Genomic DNA, 20,871 nt, shown 5'->3' on the forward strand with positions numbered 1-20,871 from the left:
GAGAGATATAGTTATTAATTATTTAAAGGTTTAAGTTTACCAATTTATACATTAATTTAAGTTAATTGTTTTTTCTTTTAGTAAGCTAATTAACCTATATATTCAATCAACTTAATTACTGTCAAAAAGATTCACAGATAAAGTTTCAAATTGAAGACATTCTTAAAATACATAATTTGCATATAATATATCAACAAAGAGTATATATATATATATATATATATATATATATATATATATATATATATATATAATTTAAATAATAATTATGCTCGATTGTTGTTAAACTTAATATAATTTAATTTACTTTTGGTCCCAACTCTTGTTTAAAACTTAAGAAAATATATTTGATTAATGTATTGGGAGAAATATGGAACTTATTGCAGACAATATAATGAGGGAACATTTTGTTCCTGTTAATTAATTATTAGCAACGAAAGAAAGATTCAGCTACAAATTGGATTATTAATATTAAATATTTGTGTCTTTATTAATTACCCTTTATTATCATCATTATGCGAAAATAACAATTTACTCAAAAAGTGGCAGAGATTAGAAAAAAAAAAGATATGAATGGAATTATAGACTTATAGTCATATATATGCATGCATGGATTGTGGACTATGATTTTGCATAATAAGGGAGATTTAATATATAATTAATGTAAACTATTAATTTAAAATAAATTAAAAATGTAGAATTAAGACATTTACTTATTTCTTAAATAAATAGATCTTTCTCTCTGTCAATATCTATTATATATTATGTGATGTATGAATCAAACTTTATCCAATTTCGGAAAAACAGTGAATTATAGAAAAAAAGAAAAGAACAAAAAAGCAACAATGAGATTTGATTTGAATGTCTCGGTGATTTTCATTGTGTCTTTGTTTTTGTTTCAAAGCTCAAATGGTTATGATCTTATCTTTAAAAATTGCAAGGAGACCTCAAAGAGAGACCCAAGATTTATTACGTATGATTTTTGTGTTGCATGCCTTGAAGAAGCCNCTTCTAAGTTACATTCACCACCCACCAACCTTAAAGATCTTGTGGGCATTTTACTTACACTCTCCAAGAACAATGCAACCAATGTACTTTCCATTATTTCAAAACTCTCGAAGGACAAAAGTTTGGATAAATATACAATTGATACCTTACAAGAATGTTCTAGTTTGTACTAGCAAAACATATCGTACTTAGGAAGAGATTGTGGCCAAGGACTATGATGATGCTAGTTTCGTTTTATGTGTAATATTAAATTTTTCTGACGTCTGTAACGAAGATTTAAGTGCTAAGTGGAGAGGTGGAATATCTCCTTTTTCAAAGGAATANAAAATCTTCCACCAACTCATTTCGATATTTATTGCTTTCGTCAATATTATGACGAAAACTTAAAATGTCTTATTTAATAATGATAATAATAATAAAGATTAAATATTTTTTTGTCCCTTATAGTTGTTCTTCAAAACTTTGACCTAATTTAGTCCACATGGTTGGTCGTTAACTGTATGATGTATTCGGTCATTACTATATTGTGTGGTTGGTCCTTGCATGCTTGAAATGCTATGTTACATGCTTATGAATTGGTTTAATCAATATGAGTAGTATGATCAATTAAATTACTCTAGCTCACCCTTGTTTCTGTGTTTGTCTGTCTTTGTATGTTTTTTCTTTTGCAACGATCACTTGATTGGTGTGAGCTCAGGGATACATCTGTTTCAGTTACTCCAGGGATAAGTGGTTGAGGGGATTCAGTAGAGAAATAAGACGAGTCTACAAGAGTAAATATTATCTTTCGTAAGTTTATTTTCTTATAGTATGTAATATTCATTTTAGTAGTATTTTACTATTAAAAATGGAATCTTAACAATGATGTCATTCTTCTGTTTATTAGTTTTGGAGTTTATTTTAATTAATCATCATAATTTAAGGACGAAATTAATTTAGTCTTCAATTTCACAAGCCAAACGACATCATTTAAATTACTACTGCATAATCTAAATTATCATTCATCTGAGTAAACGTTCCCAAAAAAATTAATTATCAAAAATTACATATCATGTTAAACTCCCAATAAAATAATGTGGAATTGAGTGCTATATTTGATTTTTGAAAACTAGTGATTATGACCATATTAATTAACGCGTTTTTCGCCCATGATTTAGGGCTTAATTGCCCTAAACAAATAGACAGAATGATTCTTCTTCCTCATTATGACTATTGAGGGTATAATGTTAACTTTTTCATTACTTTAATTTGTTTTCATGTTTTTCAAATTCGTTTTCTAAAAAAAAAAATCACTAAAAAAATTTAGATTATTAAAATTGAAATTAGTTTTTATTTAAAATTTTAATTTTTTTTCTAATTTTAAGAATAAATCAATTTAATTTTATTAATTTTATTTAATAATTTAAATTCGTAAAATTTTATAAAAGCGTGTTTTATTATAAAACATTATATTTGTAAAAGTATAAGGAAAGTAAGTGAGACGTTATGTGATATAACGTTTAAGCAAATAGAAAGTCATATGACAACATGAAGAAATCTGAATGAAATTTAGGCATGGGTAAGTTTGTACCACTTCTTGACTTTTATATAAAGTACCATGGCCCTTATAGCATAAATCTAAACAATATTTGCATAACGAAACATAAAATTATTTTTAATATTGTCACCAATAACATAAAATGGTCATGTAGAAATAAAAAGTTAAAGAAAAAAAAAGAGAGAGTATTTGATTAAAAATAAACACATCAAACTCCTTACAAATTGTCCTCTTGTTCTTGAGAACAAAACCTACAATTTAGTAAATAATAATTAATAAATTTTGTCGAGATAGATATTAATCTATAACTTTTATGATATAATAAGAATTTAAATTTTATAAAATAGAATTATAAGATAAAATTTATACTTATTAATATGATGTAGATTGACTTAATTTCTAATGGTAGTATTACTTTCAATAATATATGTATTTAGATGTCACGTATGAACATATATATAATGATTGAAAACATTTTTTTATAATATTTTAACATCACTTACACGTCATTTTATTATTGGTTCATATTATTATGTATGATTATTATTATTGATTATGAAATAATTTTGGATCAATAACAAAATGATATGGTGTTAAAATATGGTTAAAAAATATTGTCAAAGTATCATTATTCTAAAAAAAATTATAATATTTTAACAACATTTTTTTAATAATTTTTTGACAAAAACCGCATGTCAGTGTTTAGATTTATTTTAAAAATATATTTAAAAGAGACTAATTACATATTATCCGTATTTATTGTCAAAAGAGCTGTGGAAGAAATTTTTTCCTGAAAGAAATATTACAATAATCATTTCAGAAACTTTACGGAAAGAAGACAGAAAAATATGAGAAGTGTGTTGCAAAATATGTTATAGACTAAGAATTTAAGGTAGATAAGAGAGGATATGAATTGAAAATTTAAGATTAATGGCATTAGCATGAAAATGACCTCTTACTTTATACTTACATCAGACAAAATTAGTGCAGTAAAAAAAACGACAACATTAATATGTTAATACAGCGAAGGAAAAAGACAAGTATTTTTATTTTTTTACTGGTGTATATTTCTTGAACGGGAATGAGAATTGCATATAAAATTTCCCAGAATAAACCACACATAAGGAATCACAGTTATGCAGAACAAGCAAAAACTCAAAAAATATCAGCAATTGCACTATTCTGCATACTGCATACTGCATACATGATTACAATACAACTCACAGTCTCATATCAGTAGTGAACCAAAGGGAAACTCTGAGTGACGGTGGATGGAAGTAGCATGTAGAGAATAGCTACCAACAGATCTGTGAAACTCTGTATGAGATTAAACAGAGATTCTGCTAAGTTCTTCACATGTTTATGCTTTTGGAGGCTGTGATCGGTGATTTTGTTCCTGCAAAGAGGGCATGTGGTATTGTTCTTAAGCCAAGCACCAATACAATCAGCATGGTACCTGTGATTGCATACTGGAAGAGACCTAACTTTTTCCCCTTTACAGATTTGGCTCAGACACACTGAACAATAATCACTTTCCTGATCTTCATTTTCGTTCACTGCAGAATGCTGGATGATGTAGTTTTGCAATGATTGAACCAGAAAAGCAATGGCTGTGAAGAAGGTCATGAGAATGGTACTGCTCATGCTGTTGCTTCTTCAAGATTGAGTTCTGAGAAAAGCACAATGGAAGTTCGGTTTAAATTGGCTTTTTCCTTTTATGTCTGTCAAGTAATCTAACGTTTGGAAAAGGTTGAAAAATGTTCCAATCGCATCATGTGTGACTGGATGCGGCAAAAGACATGGAATTTTTAAAACCAGTCATTCTTATCATCTTTAATTATTAAATTTTATGTATAAATTTTATGTTTAATTCAATCTTCTATCTTTATTTATTTTCTAATAACGAAAAATAGTAGATATTAACTTCAGATTAAAGTTGCAAAAACAAGATATAATAGGATGTGATATTTTCTTTTTTAAAAACTTTCTTTTCTTGTTTACAGAGAAGAAAAAATGTCTTCACACAATGTAATAATAATTATAAAATATTAATAATGTAATAAATAGTATACACATTAATCAAAGTATTTACAAATTTTTATAAACTTTCTTCTCCTTTATTATTATTTTCCCATTAATCTAAATAACATTATCTTTACTCTTCTTTCCTTTCAAATCTTATGCTATTTTTCTGCTAGTGTTCGTTTCTCCAAATCTATGTAACTATTTATATATTATAGGTTTAACTTGTCTCTAAAAACACCAACAAACAGAATTTAGTGAGTTTTACTTTTCCATATGTAACATCATTAAGATATTTTAAGAAAATTGATATTCATGGTAATTATATCTTCCAACAAAACTGTCTCGTGTGTTAAAAAGTGTTTCATTATATTCACTATGTTGTGAAACAATTTGATGTCATGTTTTTTTCTTACAATTATTTTTCGTTCAAATTATATTTATTTACCACGTGTTTGGTTTACAACAACATAAAAGTGCTTAAAATGTCAAAAGCACTTAACAACTTGCGTTTTTCTTCTGCAGTATTTTTCTTTAGAAATCAATATAAACTTCTAACTTGTAAGCATAAGATGACTGCCATAAATTACCATTGAAAATCCTTGATACTATTTAATTTTGTTTCTTAATATTTATCTAGCATGTATTGTAGTGAAACACTCTTTGTTCACGTATAAAAATATGAATATGTTAAGTAAGTATTAATCAAGTAAACATTCATTGTTAAATCAACACAAATATTTCAAAGCAGAGTTTAACACAATTATATTTTTTATATATTTATTGTAAGTGTGTTTTGTCCTCACTCACACATGAAAAAGAGGGTATTTCAAATTTTATCTGATCTATAAGGAACCTAATTTCATTTTAGTGTCGCATAGTTTTTTTTTTCATACCAGAAAGCTTGTAACAATTTTTATTTGAATCAGAAGAAAACATAACATATAAAAAAAAGAAACTTTTGAATTGTTGAATACCAAAATGAGAATCCGGATCTGGATCAAAATAGATTAAAAAAAAAGTTGGTCATTCTATTGTTTCTTATTTAAGGATCCGGATCCAAATGAGAAAACTTTTCAGAATATCACTTATCCCTAAATTACTCCAGGCTAATCACGCTTAACTATGGATTTCTTATGAGTTAGACTACCGAAAAACAAATGCATTTGTTGACATAAGTAACCAAATTAATTCTTTTAAGCTATCCTTCAACTGTATAATCTCACCGGAAACTTGTCAAGAACCGCTTCTTATCCGTGCCTCTTGATCATTCCCCGTTTGTCCGGGTGTCACACTTATTCTTTTTTAAAAAATATGTTCCATCTTTTATTTCCACTTAACTATTTTTTTTTTTCATTTTAACACCCATAAAAAATATTAAGATGATTTTATTTCCACTTAACAAGTCTTCAAATATTTCAAAGCAGGGTTTCTTGTTCGAGAATTTTACAAGTTATTAGCTTCATGATTACGAAACTAGTACAAAAGAAAGAAAAATGGAGTTAAAAGAAATAAATCATAATAAATGTCCCAATCAGTGAATAATCAATGATTTTAAATCCATGAGAAGATTAAAAAATATCCTTTTCAAATGTATTAAAGACAATTGATTTTCATATCAACATTTTATTTCTTATTAATATTGTTGCCGTGAAGTCACAACTACCACTATACAATTCTTAATTGTGTATTTTTTTTCCTCATTTAATTTTCTAAATTCGTATTTGTGCTTCTAGAATAAGTTGTATGGCTTTGTAGGATGTTGATACAAGTTTTGTTAATTATTACTATTATTAATGATACTTGTAGATCAAATATCAATATCTAATTATTTTCTTGTCAGATTTAGATATGCAATAAACTGCAAATGGATGTCAACAGTAAGAACAACTTGAATTTGAAAAAGATATATATATATATATATCAAATATGAAAATTTGAAAGAGATAAAATCAAATCTCGAAATTCAATTCTCCTTTTATCGAATGTTAAAATCCAGTAAAGAAAAAATTGGATTTTGAAATCTAATATTGTCGTTGTCGGATCTCCCTACGCAAATACATAATTTTTTAAGTTCTTTTTCATTAATATATTATTAGAAATAAAAAACTATAAAAATGAAAAAAATAAATAAATATTTACAAGCTAAAATATTTAATTCAAAAAAACTATAATTAATTCAAATATTTTTATAAATAGTTAATTAATTAAAATAAAACATTTTAATTAAAATGAAAATAAAAAACTAAAAAAATTGAAAACAAAGAAATTTAATCAAAATATAAATTATTATTTAATTAAAATAAATATATGTAGAGAAGTCAAAGAAAACAAAAAAGAGAGAAATTAAAATCCGAAAAAAAAAACAATAAAGAAAGAGAAAGTTATTAAAAATTAAAATTATTAAAAAAAATTGATCAAAAATTACTCCTTTTTACTAAAAATTAATAACAAATTAATTGCTTTTAATTGAAAAGTAAAACCGTACTTTTTGAAATATTTAGAAGTTCGTCGGAGGTGTAGGGGTGAAAACCCTTTTCCATAAAAAGTTAAAATGTTTGAAGCTGTAACGAGAAACTTTCCAGATTATATCCTCAGTGAAACAAGCCCATACTCAAGGGGAAGTTGGGCTCGATGGGCCCAACAAGCAGTTGTTGAAACGTCTGGTGGGGCCCACAGAGTGTTTGCTGATGCAATCATTTTCAACTACCGACTCACTCACCTTGCTTCTACTGTTGGCATCTCTTCCACGCAAGCACACACGTTTTATGGTGTATCGTCGCACACTGCCACGGCAACCGACACACCCCTCTCGACTCACTTCCTTCACTCGTCCCCAACTCAGTTACCGCCGTGGCCAACAACATACTAATGCACATGGACTCCTCCTCCGACGAGGAGAACGACCGCTGCAACCTCGTCGACCAGAACCACCGCAAACCTCCGTCCCCGGCCGCCGTCTTCCACGTCGAAGATCGCTCTCCGCGCTTCTTCCGCCGGAATTTCGTATACCAGAAGAAGTACATTGTCACAATCCTCGCTTTCCTCCTCGTCATCCTCTTTTTCTCCGTCGCCAATTTCCACAGTATCTTCTCAAGCTCTTCCTTCCAATTCGATTCTGTCTCTGATCGAATGAAGGAATCTGAATTGCGCGCCATTAACCTCTTGCGGCGACAACAGCTAGGACTCTTAACCGCGTGGAACACCACACGTCGGTCCAACGCGTCGGATCCGAACCAATTGGAGGATCTGAAATCTGTGTTGTTCAAGCAGATTTCCCTTAACCAAGAGATTCAGCAGGTTCTGTTGAACCCGCATTCCACGGGGAACATAGTTGAGCCAGAGTTTGATTTAAACGCTACTTTGAACGGCATTGTTTACGATAGGTGTAGAACGGTGGATCAGAATTTGTCGCAGAGGAGAACCATCCAGTGGAACCCTAGGGATGGTAAATTTTTACTTGCTATATGCGTGTCTGGGCAAATGTCTAACCATTTGATTTGTTTGGAGAAACACATATTTTTCGCTGCTTTGCTAAATAGAGCTTTAGTGATTCCTAGTTCCAAGGTGGATTACCGGTACGATAGAGTTGTGGATATTGATCGCATTAACAAGTGCTTGGGGAAGAAAGTGGTGTTTTCCTTTGAGGAGTTTTCGAATTTAAAGAAGGGTCACATGCACATTGATAAGTTTTTGTGTTACTTTTCGAAGCCTACGCCTTGTTACTTGGACGATGAATGGTTGAAGAAGTTGGGGGGTTTAGGTGTGACTATGAATAAACAAGAAGCCGTGTGGGATGAGGATACCCGGAATCCGAAGAGCAAGACAGCTCAGGATGTGCTGGGGAAGTTTAACTATGATGATGATGTTATGGCAATTGGGGATGTGTTCTATGCTGAAGTGGAGCCAGAATGGGTAATGCAATCTGGTGGGCCAATTGCACACCAATGCAAGACTCTCATTGAACCTAATCACCTTATTTCACTCACTGCCCAACGGTTTATTCAGACATTTCTCGGAAGGAACTTCATTGCATTGCATTTTCGAAGACACGGGTTTTTGAAATTCTGGTATACCCCCTCTTTCTTTCATTTCCCCTTTGTAATCTATCGTAATCCATATAAAGTTAGAATTTAATTTCTATGTATTGTCAATGTAAAAAGTTTTGAAAACTATTCAACTAGTAAGAAATCACGATAACTAACTTGTAATGTAGCTATTGTAAATGTCAGCATAGTTACCATATTTGAGATAGTGCAAAATTTCTTTACATTGATAGTGCCATGGACCATTTTCTCATATTACTTGAGTATGATATACATCATTTATGTATTATGTAAGGTTTGAACTTTGCATGCGTGGCCTGGTTGTTTGTGACAAGTCAATTGTTAGCAGCATTTTCATGGCTACATTTCGAAATTCTGCAATTTGGTTTGTTCATCCTTAATTTTTCCACCATTATGTTGTCTCTGATGATATGTTTTCATGTTTGCAGTAATGCTAAAAAGCCAAGTTGCTTTTACCCCATTCCTCAAGCTGCAGATTGCATTTTGAGGGTGGTTGAAAGAGCTGATGCCCCTATTATTTATCTTTCTACAGATGCAGCAGAAAGTGAAACTGGACTGCTTCAGTCTCTCGTAGTGCTGAATGGCAGGCCTGTTCCTCTTGTAATGCGTCCAGCTCGAAATTCAGCAGAAAAATGGGATGCTCTGTTGTATAGGCATGGTTTGGAAGGAGATACACAGGTGAGATGACAGTGTTTCTGTGAGACCCCTAACTATTATAATATATTTTTCTCTTCTCTGCATAACTCAAATATATAATAAACGTTTCTAGTTGTATGATAGTGAACAGGTGTTTAAGTGTTAAGTGTATGAGTTTAGTCTTTTTAGTCGGTCTATGAGAATATTATCTACCGGTATTTTTTTTAATAATTTGTTAAGACAGAATATGTATCTATTACAGTATAAAATTTATACTATCTATGATTTTAATACAGTACATATAATACTTACTTTTGGATAAGGAAAAACTGTAGCTTCTGTCATTTCTTCATTTCTTTTACACGGGGTTTGTCCTCTTTTGCCACACAATTGCATTATTTCCTTCTTTTCTCCACACGCATAGGTATTGTTTTCCATCCTTGGACGTTTTTGCTTCCTATCAGATTTCCCTTGATGTTAGCCAATGGGAGCAAATCATGCACAGGACCTTATATGTAAAGATGGAGACAATGAACGTAGATGAAGGGAAGTAGGTTTCTTTGTCTTGAAAAAAAACATTGGGTTGCTGCAAGAATAAAACATGGGGTTCCTTCTTAACTAGGGGGAACGAAAATTAATGGAGAAAAGAAAAATAAAGGATGAGAACGTAAGATTGAAATAGGAGATGGGAGTGTGCTTGAGAAGTTTTCTGAACTTGTAAGAAAGTGAGAGCAAGCAAGAGAGGAGGCTTAGAATTTAGATCACCAAGAGTTAGAGTTCTCTTTGCTGGAAAAGGAGGTAGGGCAACTAATCCATGAATACTTGGTAATGCTTTACTTGAAATAGCTGATGTATGTTGATTCCGTTGATTTGCTTGTGTTCTGTTTTTGCCTCATAAACTTGTTGAAACTCACTTATAATCATGATCTAGAAGATGATGACCGAATAGTATAGCTTACAAATAAATCGAAAATTTGAATTTAGAGAGAAAGGAAAACTTGATTGCTAATATATTTTTTTCCTCCAGACTTTCCGATGTAGGTGTATTATGTATAGATTTCGGTTTGCTCCATTAAAAGGTAGTATGAGACTAATTTCATCCCTTTCAATTGACATAAGGTCGTGCAGAATTATTGCATAGGGGCCCTATATTCATTGTAAGGTTTTATATGGTGGAGAATTAGTTTCACATGGGCCACAATGATGTTGTTACTCCCTACCACTTTGTACACATTAGTATGGTGCCTTTGACCATGTTCTTTTGGGAGAACAATATTCCTTAGCTATTGACGAAAACTCTTATTCTAATATGATGCATGTTTAAGGTCAAGGTAAGGACATATTTGCATTTTACTATTAGCCAAATACTAAGTTTAGTGTTTAACGGAAACAGATATAGAAGTCTGATTAAGTGTATTCTATTTTAACATAGGAGTTAAATGGACTCTACTTATTGTTGAATCTTGGTTACTAAAAAGCAATTAGTTTAAGCTTGCATGTTCTGATTTCAACAGTCTTGGTACTTGTATTTTCACTTTTGAAGATACTGTTTCCCTTTAAAAATAAATGCTGGTTGAACCTAGATGTAATAAGTAATGTATGGTTTTCATCTAGTTCATTTGCCTATAGAAGATGTATTGACTAAGAGTTTTATTTCGGAATTTTGGATGTTGGCAGAAGCGTGAACATGGTTTCTTACTTTTAGAAAAGGCAGAGAAAGAGATAAAGTTAAGTGGTATAGAATTTAGAGTAAAATAGTGTGGATGTAGTTAGATGCTACTGGAAATTTTCACTAGGTACGGAAATAAGAAGTTAGTGGTAGACCACCTTATAGTTTTCTTTATTAGCATTCTCGTAAGTATAAATTGGTGGTTTTAAAGAATTGGATAAGTTATAAAAAGGAGGATACAACTTTAGTCATTTTGTTGTCAGAAGTTTTGTTTGATAAGTGTATATGTTGTTTATCTAGACTAGCAAAAGATGTCTTTTCATTCCATCTTATGATGCATTTGAATGGTTTCTGCCATGTGGTATATGCTGAAGATTTTTTTTAGACCAAGGCTGGCTATCATTCACGTGCAGATAAAATGAGTGTTTTTCTGAAATTTTTAAATAATTTAAAGATGCTATTACGGTCTTGGCATGTAGGTGCTAATTTGTATAAAAAATATAATTAAGTTGGTAGCATGGGTTTTCCTCTCATTGTTCACCGTATGGGCTAAAGCTGGCCTTCCTCTTTTCTTCTCAGCAACACTGTTTTTACCACTCTTAATTTCTTCGCTGACGCGCATGTGAATATTTTCTTGCTGAAGGTGGAGGCTATGCTGGACAAGACTATATGTGCCATGTCTAGCGTGTTCATCGGAGCCCCTGGTTCCACTTTCACCGAGGACATCCTGCGGCTGAGAAGGGGCTGGGGATCCGCATCGATATGTGATGAGTATCTTTGCCATGGTGAAGAACCAAACATTGTAGCGGAAAATGAATAACAACAAAAGCGTTTTTTTCGGGGACCAGCACGTATTTGTTGTGCCATGATTGGAGATTTGTCAATGTGAGTAGTCTTGTAAGATAATAGAATTAGCGGTGTTATGGATAAGTTTTGCTTGTTATACATTCTTTTGTTATAATGATTATAATTTGTATTACCCGCACTGATCCAGAATTTGCCCTATTTCAACCTTCCATTTTTCATTCCTCATCGTTCTGTATACTAATTATAAAGACACGTGCTAACCAGAAATTACTAATGAGTAGCCGTGCTAAGCATACCCATGATTTGTTGCCGTCACTTCAAATATTGCTTCAAATATTGTTGTCGGGATATGAAGAGGGGACACCGGGTCACCAGGTAAGTTGATGAAAATGCCTTCTTTCAAAACTTTCATGGACTTTGTATTGGTTGACAGACCAATTAGAAAATATTAGCCAATAGGCCAATTTATGCCCTTTTTTATTTTGATTAAATAGGGTTTTTGCTGTAATTATTTTGGTTGGGTTGTTGCTAGTTATTTTAATTATAATTATTTTTTGTTAGATGTGTTTGATTAATTGTTCTTTTTGTTAATTTTTGAAGTGGCTTAATTATGAGTTTAGTTTAGTTTAGATGGTAATATTGAATGGTTGTGGGATTAAATATTGAATTGGTTTATTTTCCTAGTGACATGATTGACGTGTTTTATAAAAATAAAAAGTAAATCAACCACACAGTAAGTTTCTTTTTTTTTTCATTTGAATTGTATTACATCTTCATTTCTAGTTTCTATTACTAAATGTTTATTATTATATAACAGATTATGAATTGTATTATATCTTTAATTTTAGTTCCTATCTTATTCTTATACGAGAAATCTGCAGAACCAAGGACGAAGTTTCTAACTTCTATATAAAAGAATTTTTTGAAAATTTTGAGTTTATTCAAAGAATTGTTTTTCTAATTTGGAATCACTATAGGAATCCTCCTTCAAAGTCCCGACCATCTATATTCTGTTGTTGATCATTATATACATGTTGTCATACTCATGCTTCACCTATTTTTCTTAGAATTTTGTTCCAATCACTTATCCAACCTATTGAACCATCTGTCAATTCTAGTAATTTGATACGAATGTGTTTTGAAAGGTTAAAATCTGTTTTTTTCAAATTGAGTGTTTCCAAGTGCCTCCTTGAAGTTGCTAGGGTTGCTAGGGTAATGAGAATAATTTTGTTCTTTATCATAAGCATATGTTTTTTTTTTTCTAATATAGGAATAAGCATTTAATGATAGGAGCTAAAAAGGAAACTTTAATATAATTCATAATTTATCATATTATAATAAGTCTTTAGTAATAAAAATTAGAAATCAAAATTTAATACAATTTAAATGAAAAAACTTACCATGTGATTGATTTTTTTATTTTTTATTTTTTTACAAAACAAGTCAATCACGTTACTTGAAAAATAAACAACATTCAATATTCACTCTCACAACCATTCAATATTTACATAAGTTAAACTAAATTAAACCTATAATTAATCCACTTCAAAAATTAACAAAAAAAGCAATTAATCATATTTAACAAAAAAACAATTATAATTAAAATAATTACGAACAGTCCAATCAGAAAAATTACAATAAAAATCTTATTTAATTAAAACAAAAAAAAGAGAGTCATAAATTGGACAATATTTTCAAATTACTCCTTTAATCAATACAAAGGTGAAGGTTTTGAAAGGATAATGATATTTAGAGAACATTTTTTTGACAACATTTGAACATTGATTACGTGTCAATCTGTGATTGGTCAAAAATTACTCCACAATAATGTTTATAATTATTATTATGGATTGTGGATTAATTTTTGACCAATCACATATTGACACGTAATCAATGTTCAAATGTTGTCAAAAAAGTGTTGTCTAAATATTATTATCCGTTTTGAAAACACAACATTTTTTTGACAACATTTGAACATTGATTATGTGTCAATCTGTGATTGGTTAAAAATTACTCCACAATAATGTTTATAATTAGGATAATGATATTTAGACAACATTTTTTTGACAACATTTGAACGTTGATTACGTGTCAATCTATGATTGGTTGTAAATTACTTCACACATGTGATTTGGAGGAAAGATCATAATATCCTCTTCCACAAATCCCTTCAACAAATAATTAGAAAGAAAAAAAAACATTACTTTTGCATGGTGAACATATAGAGAGAAATAAAGTGGAAAGTAAAAATAAATGAAAGAAAAGTTTAACGATTTTATAAATAGGATATATAAAAAAAATTAAGTGAAAAAATATAAGATTACAATTTTGTCTTTTAGTTAAAATTAATTTAAACTAAAATTTAACTAGGTTAAATTAAATTAAAATAAAATGTAAGTTTATTTAAAATAAAAAAGGTTTTGATTGATGAAATTAATTTAAAATAAATTATAATAAAATGTCAATCATTAGTTTATATAAAGTAAAATATTAATTTTAACTGATGAAATTTTAATTTATCCACTATTATTTTAATTTTTATTCTAATATTATGAATGTATTTTAATTTGGATACTACAAAATGTTTTCTTATATTTTATATAAGCTGTGACATTGTCAAACTATATATTTTTCTTCAAAAAAATAACCATCTTTTTCTTTTTCTACATTTATAACCTTGACCATGATATTATTATAATAAATTAATATTCCTTGTATTCGTAAAAATCTTAAAATACTTACATCACATACTTTTAAAATATTTCTTTTCGAAGAATTATCAATTTTTTCTTTCTAATTCAAACAATATTATAAAATAATTAAAAGTAGGAATAACCTATAATATTTCCAGTATTTCATAAAATAATAATAATTTTTTTATTTCATTGAACTTTAATTTTGGACAACTTTCTTGTCCATTAATGTTTACTCCTTTCTTTATCTTCTTCCTTTTTAACCTTTTATCTCAATTTCTAAAAGCTCTTTAGCTAAAACAATTATTGTTATTGTTCTCATAATTGTGATTGATGCATAGTTATTTTAATTTAAAATTTCTTTCTAATTGTTTTTACTATGGTGAAATTGTATGCAGAAATATAAATTATATATATATATAGGGGTTTGTTAACACGCGTATACTTGTTTTTTAGTTGATAGGTTTTAACAATGTGTATCGGATTATAGTAGACAAAAATATCCTCATTTATCATAGATTATAAGTTTTAAGGTCAAGGATATTTAAAAATAATTTTCATTCTCAAAACTAAAAAAAAAGAAACCCCCAAACCCATCCTCACCTCCCTCATTCCTCTCAACCCTTTCTTTGTCATCCCTACTGTTTTTTTTTTCAATTGAGGCAACAGTAGAGATGACAGAGAAAATGCTGGAGTCAGAGATGAAAGAGAAAGGGTTGAGAGGAATGAGGAAGATGAGTAAGGGTTTGGAGGTTTTTTTTTAGTTTTTAGAATGAAAATTATTTAAATATCCTTAACCTTAAAACTTAAAATCATGATAAAGGAGGATATTTTTGTCTACTATAATCCGATACACATTGTTAAAACGTACCAACTGAAAAATAGGCGTACGCGTGTTAACAAACCCATATATATATATATATATATAAATTAAATTGATAAACAAACGCATTTGACAATTATACATGACATACCAAAAGCCTAATTAAAAAAATTTTAAAAATTTGACTCGTCTCATGTTAAAAAAAAAAATTAAAATACTTTTTTAAAAATTAAAACTTTTAAGACTACTTTTATTTTTTTTATGCTACAGAAGATATCTCCCATGTTACTGTATTGGATAAAGTCATCATTTCATCTCCAATTATGTATGTTTATTTTGATACCAACCCATTAAAAATTAGAAGAATTTGGATGCAGGAATAAGCCAGAGAGAGCATCATCATCTTTGTAAGTCAACTTCAATTAAATATTTTTAATTTTTTTATTTATCATTTAAAATTTTCACAGAGCTAAATATACCAAATCACCTTATTTTCTAAGTTGAATTTTATGAAGTTAATATAAAGATGACTATTTTTATTCGAATGGTTTTTCTCAGTATTAATTTTCATGTATATTTTTTTTTTTTCCTTTTTACATCATAGATTAATTCAAAGTGTTTTGGGCAAAAATTTTCAAAGTAGTTATTACGTTTTAAAATGCTTACAAAAACTTTATGAAAAGAAATAAATGAATTGACGCTTTCAATATTAATAAAATATTTTTTTTATTTTCGATATATTTAAAAATTTATTATTGTTATTTATATTTATGTTGAACTCATAATAACTGACATTTATTCAGAAATAATATTTTAGAAGCATCTCCATCTTTTTCATTTTCCTAGGGTTTTACTCGAAAGGTTTCTTCTTGCAATTCCTGGCCATCACATCACCATGAGAGCTAAATTAGTCGTCTTTCCAATACGAGGTAGGAACTGGTGTTTCGCGCGAACAATCGATCATTCTATCTCTGCCACTCCTGTTTTCTCTCAATCCCCTTCAACCCTCAGGGACTTTTGGAAAAATGCTGCTACCAAACCCCTTAACGCCAAAGCTGAGCTCCTTGTGGATTTCATTGCCAACAAGGTGACATTTTTTTCTTTTTCTGTTAATTTCACCTTCTGGGGTTCTTGTTTTTAATATCTGCTTCTTACTTCGTAGATGAATAATGCATGGACTGGCTTGGAGAAAGCCCAAGAGGGATCTTTAAAGAAAAAGACTCATGGGTTAGTTTTGCTTTGTTGTTTTGTGGTCGTTGATGAAGTTGTTTCTCACTGGGTTTATATTGATTTCGAGCTTTTTGCAGCTTGGGGTTGTGGCTCTTGTCGCGGGTTCCTCCTTCGGAGATGTTTTTGAAGTCTATATCGAAAGAAATCACTGGGGTTGAAGTCATATACCCATCAAGGTTGGCCTTGTATATTTGTCTTGAGGAAGTGTTATTTGTTTCGAGTTTAATTTTTAATTTTTATGCAGTAGTGTTTTACATTGTTCAATTCTTCGACATTTTCTTGATATTTCAACGTGAAAAAGGAGCAGAGGGAAGTGTGGTGTGTGAAGTGAGAGATGAAGTTGTGTTTGTTTTCTATCCGAGACCTTTCATGATGACTTTATCTTTGGTTTTCTTTTTAAACATTGCAGTTATCCTTGTTTGACATAACCCTTTTGCATTACTGTATTTCATATTTGTTACAGTAGCTTGCTGTTGTTTAGTTCTATCCAATAATCTGCAATTGAAAATCATGTGAAGAGGGCAATTTAGCAGAAGTACACACATTGTTTTTCAAGCTTGTATAACAATAGCAATTATAAAATATTTGCAGTTTGAACGCTCAACTTGTTCGTCGGAGACTAAGACATATTGCTTTGAGGTGATTTTTGCTCCTTCCTTTGTGCTGCTTCTTGTGATTTAATTTTAAGTTTTACTATATGTCTACACATGATCTGTTATTCATTTGCAGGGGATCAATTATACACCGGAAATATCTCTACGGTTCTGTTTCACTAATTCCATTGACTGCTGCACTTTGCGTAAGAATGTGAATGTTAACTACCAATACTTTATTGCTTTGTTACATTTTTGTGTAATTTTGCTCTTTGATATTTAATTCATCTATTTTTGACAATTGATATCCATGTCTTATTTGTGCATGGCAGATTTTACCTTTGCCTAACGTGCCATTCTTCTGGGTTTTATTCCGTACATATTCTCATTGGAGAGCCCTCCAGGTTTGTGCTATATCTACTTGCCATCCATTTTTTCTTTTTTGTCATCGTGTTTATATGTCTTTGGACTCCATACTGTTAATTTCAGTCTCAATTTTCTAATTCTAAGAGTAGTTTCTTGTTTTATAGATGTCATATTCTTGTCAAGTTGTAAAATTGGCAAAGAACATTGTTTACTCTATATTTTTTCTAAAAGCTAAACTATTCTGTTGGTCCTTATAGCTAAACTAACTTTATCCTTTCATCACATGCCCAAAAACCATCGCCTAAAATCATATGTATAAAGACTAAAATAAATTATTTCAAATATTTATGGGGATTAAAAGATAAAATTTATATAACTATAAGGAATGAGTAATTAAACCATTGAATTTCTAAAGTAACTACGAATATTGATGTCTGTTTGTGAATTCAACCCGGCAACGTATTTATTTGTCAAATGTAGAAAGGTGGTACTATAAATCATGTGGACATCACTAAAAAGAGCTACATGGTTTTTTGTTCGAAGTTTCTTGATCTTAGTTCGTTGTTTCATAATTGACTTCCATTAATCTTCTTTTGTATAATTTTGTTCAGGGAAGTGAGAAACTGATTGAACTGGTCTCAAACCGCAGCAAGACTTTACAAACACCTACAGATAGAAAGAAAACTGAACATAAGGATTCTAACAGTCAAAGCCATCATAATTCACATGAACAAAATTGGGTAAGTAATTTACACTTTCTGAGCTAGTATTGAGATATTTGGAGGTAAGGGTGTGATTTCGAAAACAATATCAATTATGTTTTGGATCTAGTTTGATGTGTTTTGTTGTATCAATTATGCAGTGAAAACTTTTATTTGGGCTAAAAATTGATTTATTTTAAATGAGAGAATAAATAGGAGTAACTATTAGTTTAATAAAACATTGATTTCCTCATACATATTTTATTCTGTTACTTCAGAATTAAAGTGTAAAATAATTCATCCCTCTCATTATCTTTCATAATCTTCTATTTAGAATAATATAATGAAGGTAATCCTAGACACAGTATAATCATGATAAATATACCTTCCCTCTCATATTCTTCTATTCAGAAGAGTATAATTAAGGTAACTCTAGACACAATAAAATCATGATAAATAGGTAACCTTAGACACTAAACATAATAATGATAAATAGAATAAATATCCTAATTCTATTAATAAATTAGCGGTGCTAGTCTCAATTCAAACCTTAGTCTTTATTGTTAATAAATATGTGTTTTTCTTTTCTTGGTGTTCTCCAATCATACTAAGGATGGTTAAGAAAAACAAATACAGAACTGTGATTTAAGTTATGTTGTAAATATTCGTTGATATGTCTATCAATATCAGGTATTGAAGCCATGCAGAGAACTAGACCAATTGATTCATGTAGGAGAAGATGAAGATGTACACAAAGGGCTTAGTAGACATACTATCATGAAAATTTGCAAGATCTATAGCTTAAATACAACCGATGTTATAAAATACGAGAAAGATAAATCATATATTTAATTCTATTCTACTTTCTTTTCAATAATAGAATGTAATTTTCTTTCTTTTCAATAAAATTACGTTTTAGTTTTTGTTGTTTATTTTAGCTAGGATTATTTATCCAGTTACTCAGTAACTCAACTGAACAGTTTTTCTTTTTCTTTCACAATTTAATTTTCCTCTGTGAATATTTGCATTTTGAATAATGTCATCATCTTTCATAATATATTAATGTTTATGTATGTATATATTAATATTTGTTTTGGTACAAAATTCTAGCTTAAAAGTTTACACTCAGTTTAAAAATAGTTAATTTATTTTACAAAAGTGTAGAAATGATAATAATAAAAGTAATATTGAGAAAACAATTCTACCATCATCATATCCCACGTTCGACAGGCAAATCATATTCATCATATATTTAATATTATTTGTTTTAGAGTTTTACTAATTGTGTTTCACTTTGACTTTTAAGACTATTAAGTGTAAGAAGAATAATTTCTATCAAGCTATTTAATATAATAATGGTAATAATATTATAAAAACAATTTTTTTTACAATATTTATATCAAATCATTTAATGTGATAATTATTAATTAAAATTTTAATAACTTTTAAAAAAATCAGTCATTTTACATTATCTTTTATTAGCTAACAAAATAAATTTGATTATAAAATCATTTTCTTAGATTATTAAAAATAATTATAAAAATTACTTGTTTTTTAGAAATTATTAAATTTTTAATTTATTATTATTATTACTTTATTTTTAAATTCAAACTAAAGAAAAAAAAAAGTTCAACGTAATGCATTGATGTGAATTATAGGAAATAAAATTTTAGAAATATTATTTCTATAGTGTTTGGCTTGGGAATGCATTACTTGCCTAGCTATTATCTCAACTAGGGATGACAATGGATTGGGTTCGGGTCGGATAGTGTGATACCCGAACCTGATCCGTCGGATAAACTATGCTCGAAACTCGATCAAACTGTGCTTGAAACCCGACCCTCACCCGTCGGATATCTGCTTAAAAAATATTTGCAGATATTTTAAAACTTGCGGATATACACGGATACCCGCAAATATTTAAAAAAATATATTTTTATAAATTATTAAAATAAAATTTAAATAAAATTGCAAAAAAAATATAAAATATAATATAAATTAAATTAAATATAAATTAAAATTTAATTTTTGTTTGGGTTGAATTGGTTCGATGGTCAGTTGTCCTTCTTTGCTTTGTTCTCTTTTGATCTTCAATCCTTCTTGAGAATCTCATCCACTCTGATGGGTTGTTGATGTGCAGGAGACTCCGACACTCAAGATATAAAAATGTCTAAATTTTATTAGGATAAAAGAGGAAGATTGTACCTAGATATCAATTGCATATTTATAGAGCCTATGACAGACAAGTCCATTCATTAACCATTAGTTTAGTTCAGTATATTTTTAGTCAATCAAATCGAATAATAAATAATTAATATAGTATATTTTGTAAAGAGTAAGACAATCTGACTTATTAATATAGTATATTTTGTAAAGAGTAAGACAATCTGACTTATTAATTAGTGCATAGGCAATCAAATCCAATAATCAATAATCAATACCATATACTTTGTAAAGAGTAAGACAATCTAACCTATTAATACCTGTTAATTGTCAATAAATGACAATTAGTTTTGATCGGTATATTTCATATAGTACAATTTTAATTAAATTTAACCTTGTAAAATTAAATTAATGTTAATTTTAATTATATTTAACTTAATAAAATAAAAATTAAATTTTTATTTTTATTTTTTGCGGGTAACCGATATTCGTGGGTACGGATAGTATAATACCTGCACCCGACCCGTTTATAAGCGGGTATTAAAATATCCGTTAT

At 29.3% G+C, this 20,871-nt stretch overlaps 3 protein-coding genes across 5 annotated transcripts; 2 read left to right on the forward strand and 1 right to left on the reverse strand.

Annotated features, from left to right (window-relative positions):
* Positions 1-3,778: 3,778 nt before the first annotated feature.
* On the reverse strand, positions 3,779-4,189 carry LOC111240650 (probable E3 ubiquitin-protein ligase ATL45). Its single transcript, XM_022776061.1, has one exon. The coding sequence runs from the start codon at positions 4,187-4,189 to the stop codon at positions 3,779-3,781; it is 411 nt and encodes a 136-aa protein (XP_022631782.1).
* Positions 4,190-7,163: 2,974 nt separating this feature from the next.
* On the forward strand, positions 7,164-15,655 carry LOC106778202. Of its 3 annotated transcripts, XR_002666071.1 has the most exons (5): positions 7,164-8,637; positions 9,063-9,312; positions 11,583-11,824; positions 12,011-12,121; positions 15,640-15,655. XR_002666071.1 is itself a non-coding variant. In XM_014666140.2 (3 exons), exons 1-3 carry the CDS (start codon positions 7,439-7,441, stop codon positions 11,757-11,759), a joined length of 1,626 nt encoding a protein of 541 aa, XP_014521626.1. In that variant the 5' UTR covers positions 7,219-7,438; the 3' UTR covers positions 11,760-11,971. The 3 variants fall into 3 exon arrangements, 1 of the variants encoding a protein (XP_014521626.1); XR_002666070.1 differs by lacking the exon at positions 15,640-15,655 and having other exon boundaries at positions 12,011-12,290; XM_014666140.2 differs by lacking the exons at positions 12,011-12,121; positions 15,640-15,655 and having other exon boundaries at positions 7,219-8,637; positions 11,583-11,971.
* LOC106778167 (uncharacterized protein C23H3.12c) lies at positions 15,653-19,084 on the forward strand. Its single transcript, XM_014666095.2, has 9 exons — positions 15,653-15,669; positions 16,109-16,349; positions 16,425-16,489; positions 16,570-16,668; positions 17,084-17,131; positions 17,222-17,291; positions 17,418-17,489; positions 18,063-18,191; positions 18,843-19,084. The coding sequence occupies exons 2-9, from the start codon at positions 16,158-16,160 to the stop codon at positions 19,002-19,004; spliced, it is 837 nt and encodes a 278-aa protein (XP_014521581.1). The 5' UTR covers positions 15,653-15,669; positions 16,109-16,157; the 3' UTR covers positions 19,005-19,084.
* Positions 19,085-20,871: the final 1,787 nt, after the last annotated feature.

The sequence above is a fragment of the Vigna radiata genome, unplaced genomic scaffold, assembly GCF_000741045.1.
Source record: "Vigna radiata var. radiata cultivar VC1973A unplaced genomic scaffold, Vradiata_ver6 scaffold_215, whole genome shotgun sequence".
Classification (NCBI taxonomy): domain Eukaryota; kingdom Viridiplantae; phylum Streptophyta; class Magnoliopsida; order Fabales; family Fabaceae; genus Vigna; species Vigna radiata.

Excerpts from the sequence above, each read along its gene's own strand:
- LOC111240650 (XM_022776061.1), bottom strand. The coding sequence starts at position 4,189 with ATGAGCAGTACCATTCTCATGACCTTCTTCACAGCCATTGCTTTTCTG.
- LOC106778202 (XM_014666140.2), top strand. The coding sequence starts at position 7,439 with ATGCACATGGACTCCTCCTCCGACGAGGAGAACGACCGCTGCAACCTC. Across the intron at positions 8,638-9,062 it reads CACGGGTTTTTGAAATTCTG|TAATGCTAAAAAGCCAAGTT; the intron begins GTATACCCCCTC and ends TCATGTTTGCAG. Across the intron at positions 9,313-11,582 it reads GTTTGGAAGGAGATACACAG|GTGGAGGCTATGCTGGACAA; the intron begins GTGAGATGACAG and ends TTCTTGCTGAAG.
- LOC106778167 (XM_014666095.2), top strand. The coding sequence starts at position 16,158 with ATGAGAGCTAAATTAGTCGTCTTTCCAATACGAGGTAGGAACTGGTGT. Across the intron at positions 17,132-17,221 it reads CTAAGACATATTGCTTTGAG|GGGATCAATTATACACCGGA; the intron begins GTGATTTTTGCT and ends ATTCATTTGCAG. Across the intron at positions 18,192-18,842 it reads ATTCACATGAACAAAATTGG|GTATTGAAGCCATGCAGAGA; the intron begins GTAAGTAATTTA and ends TATCAATATCAG.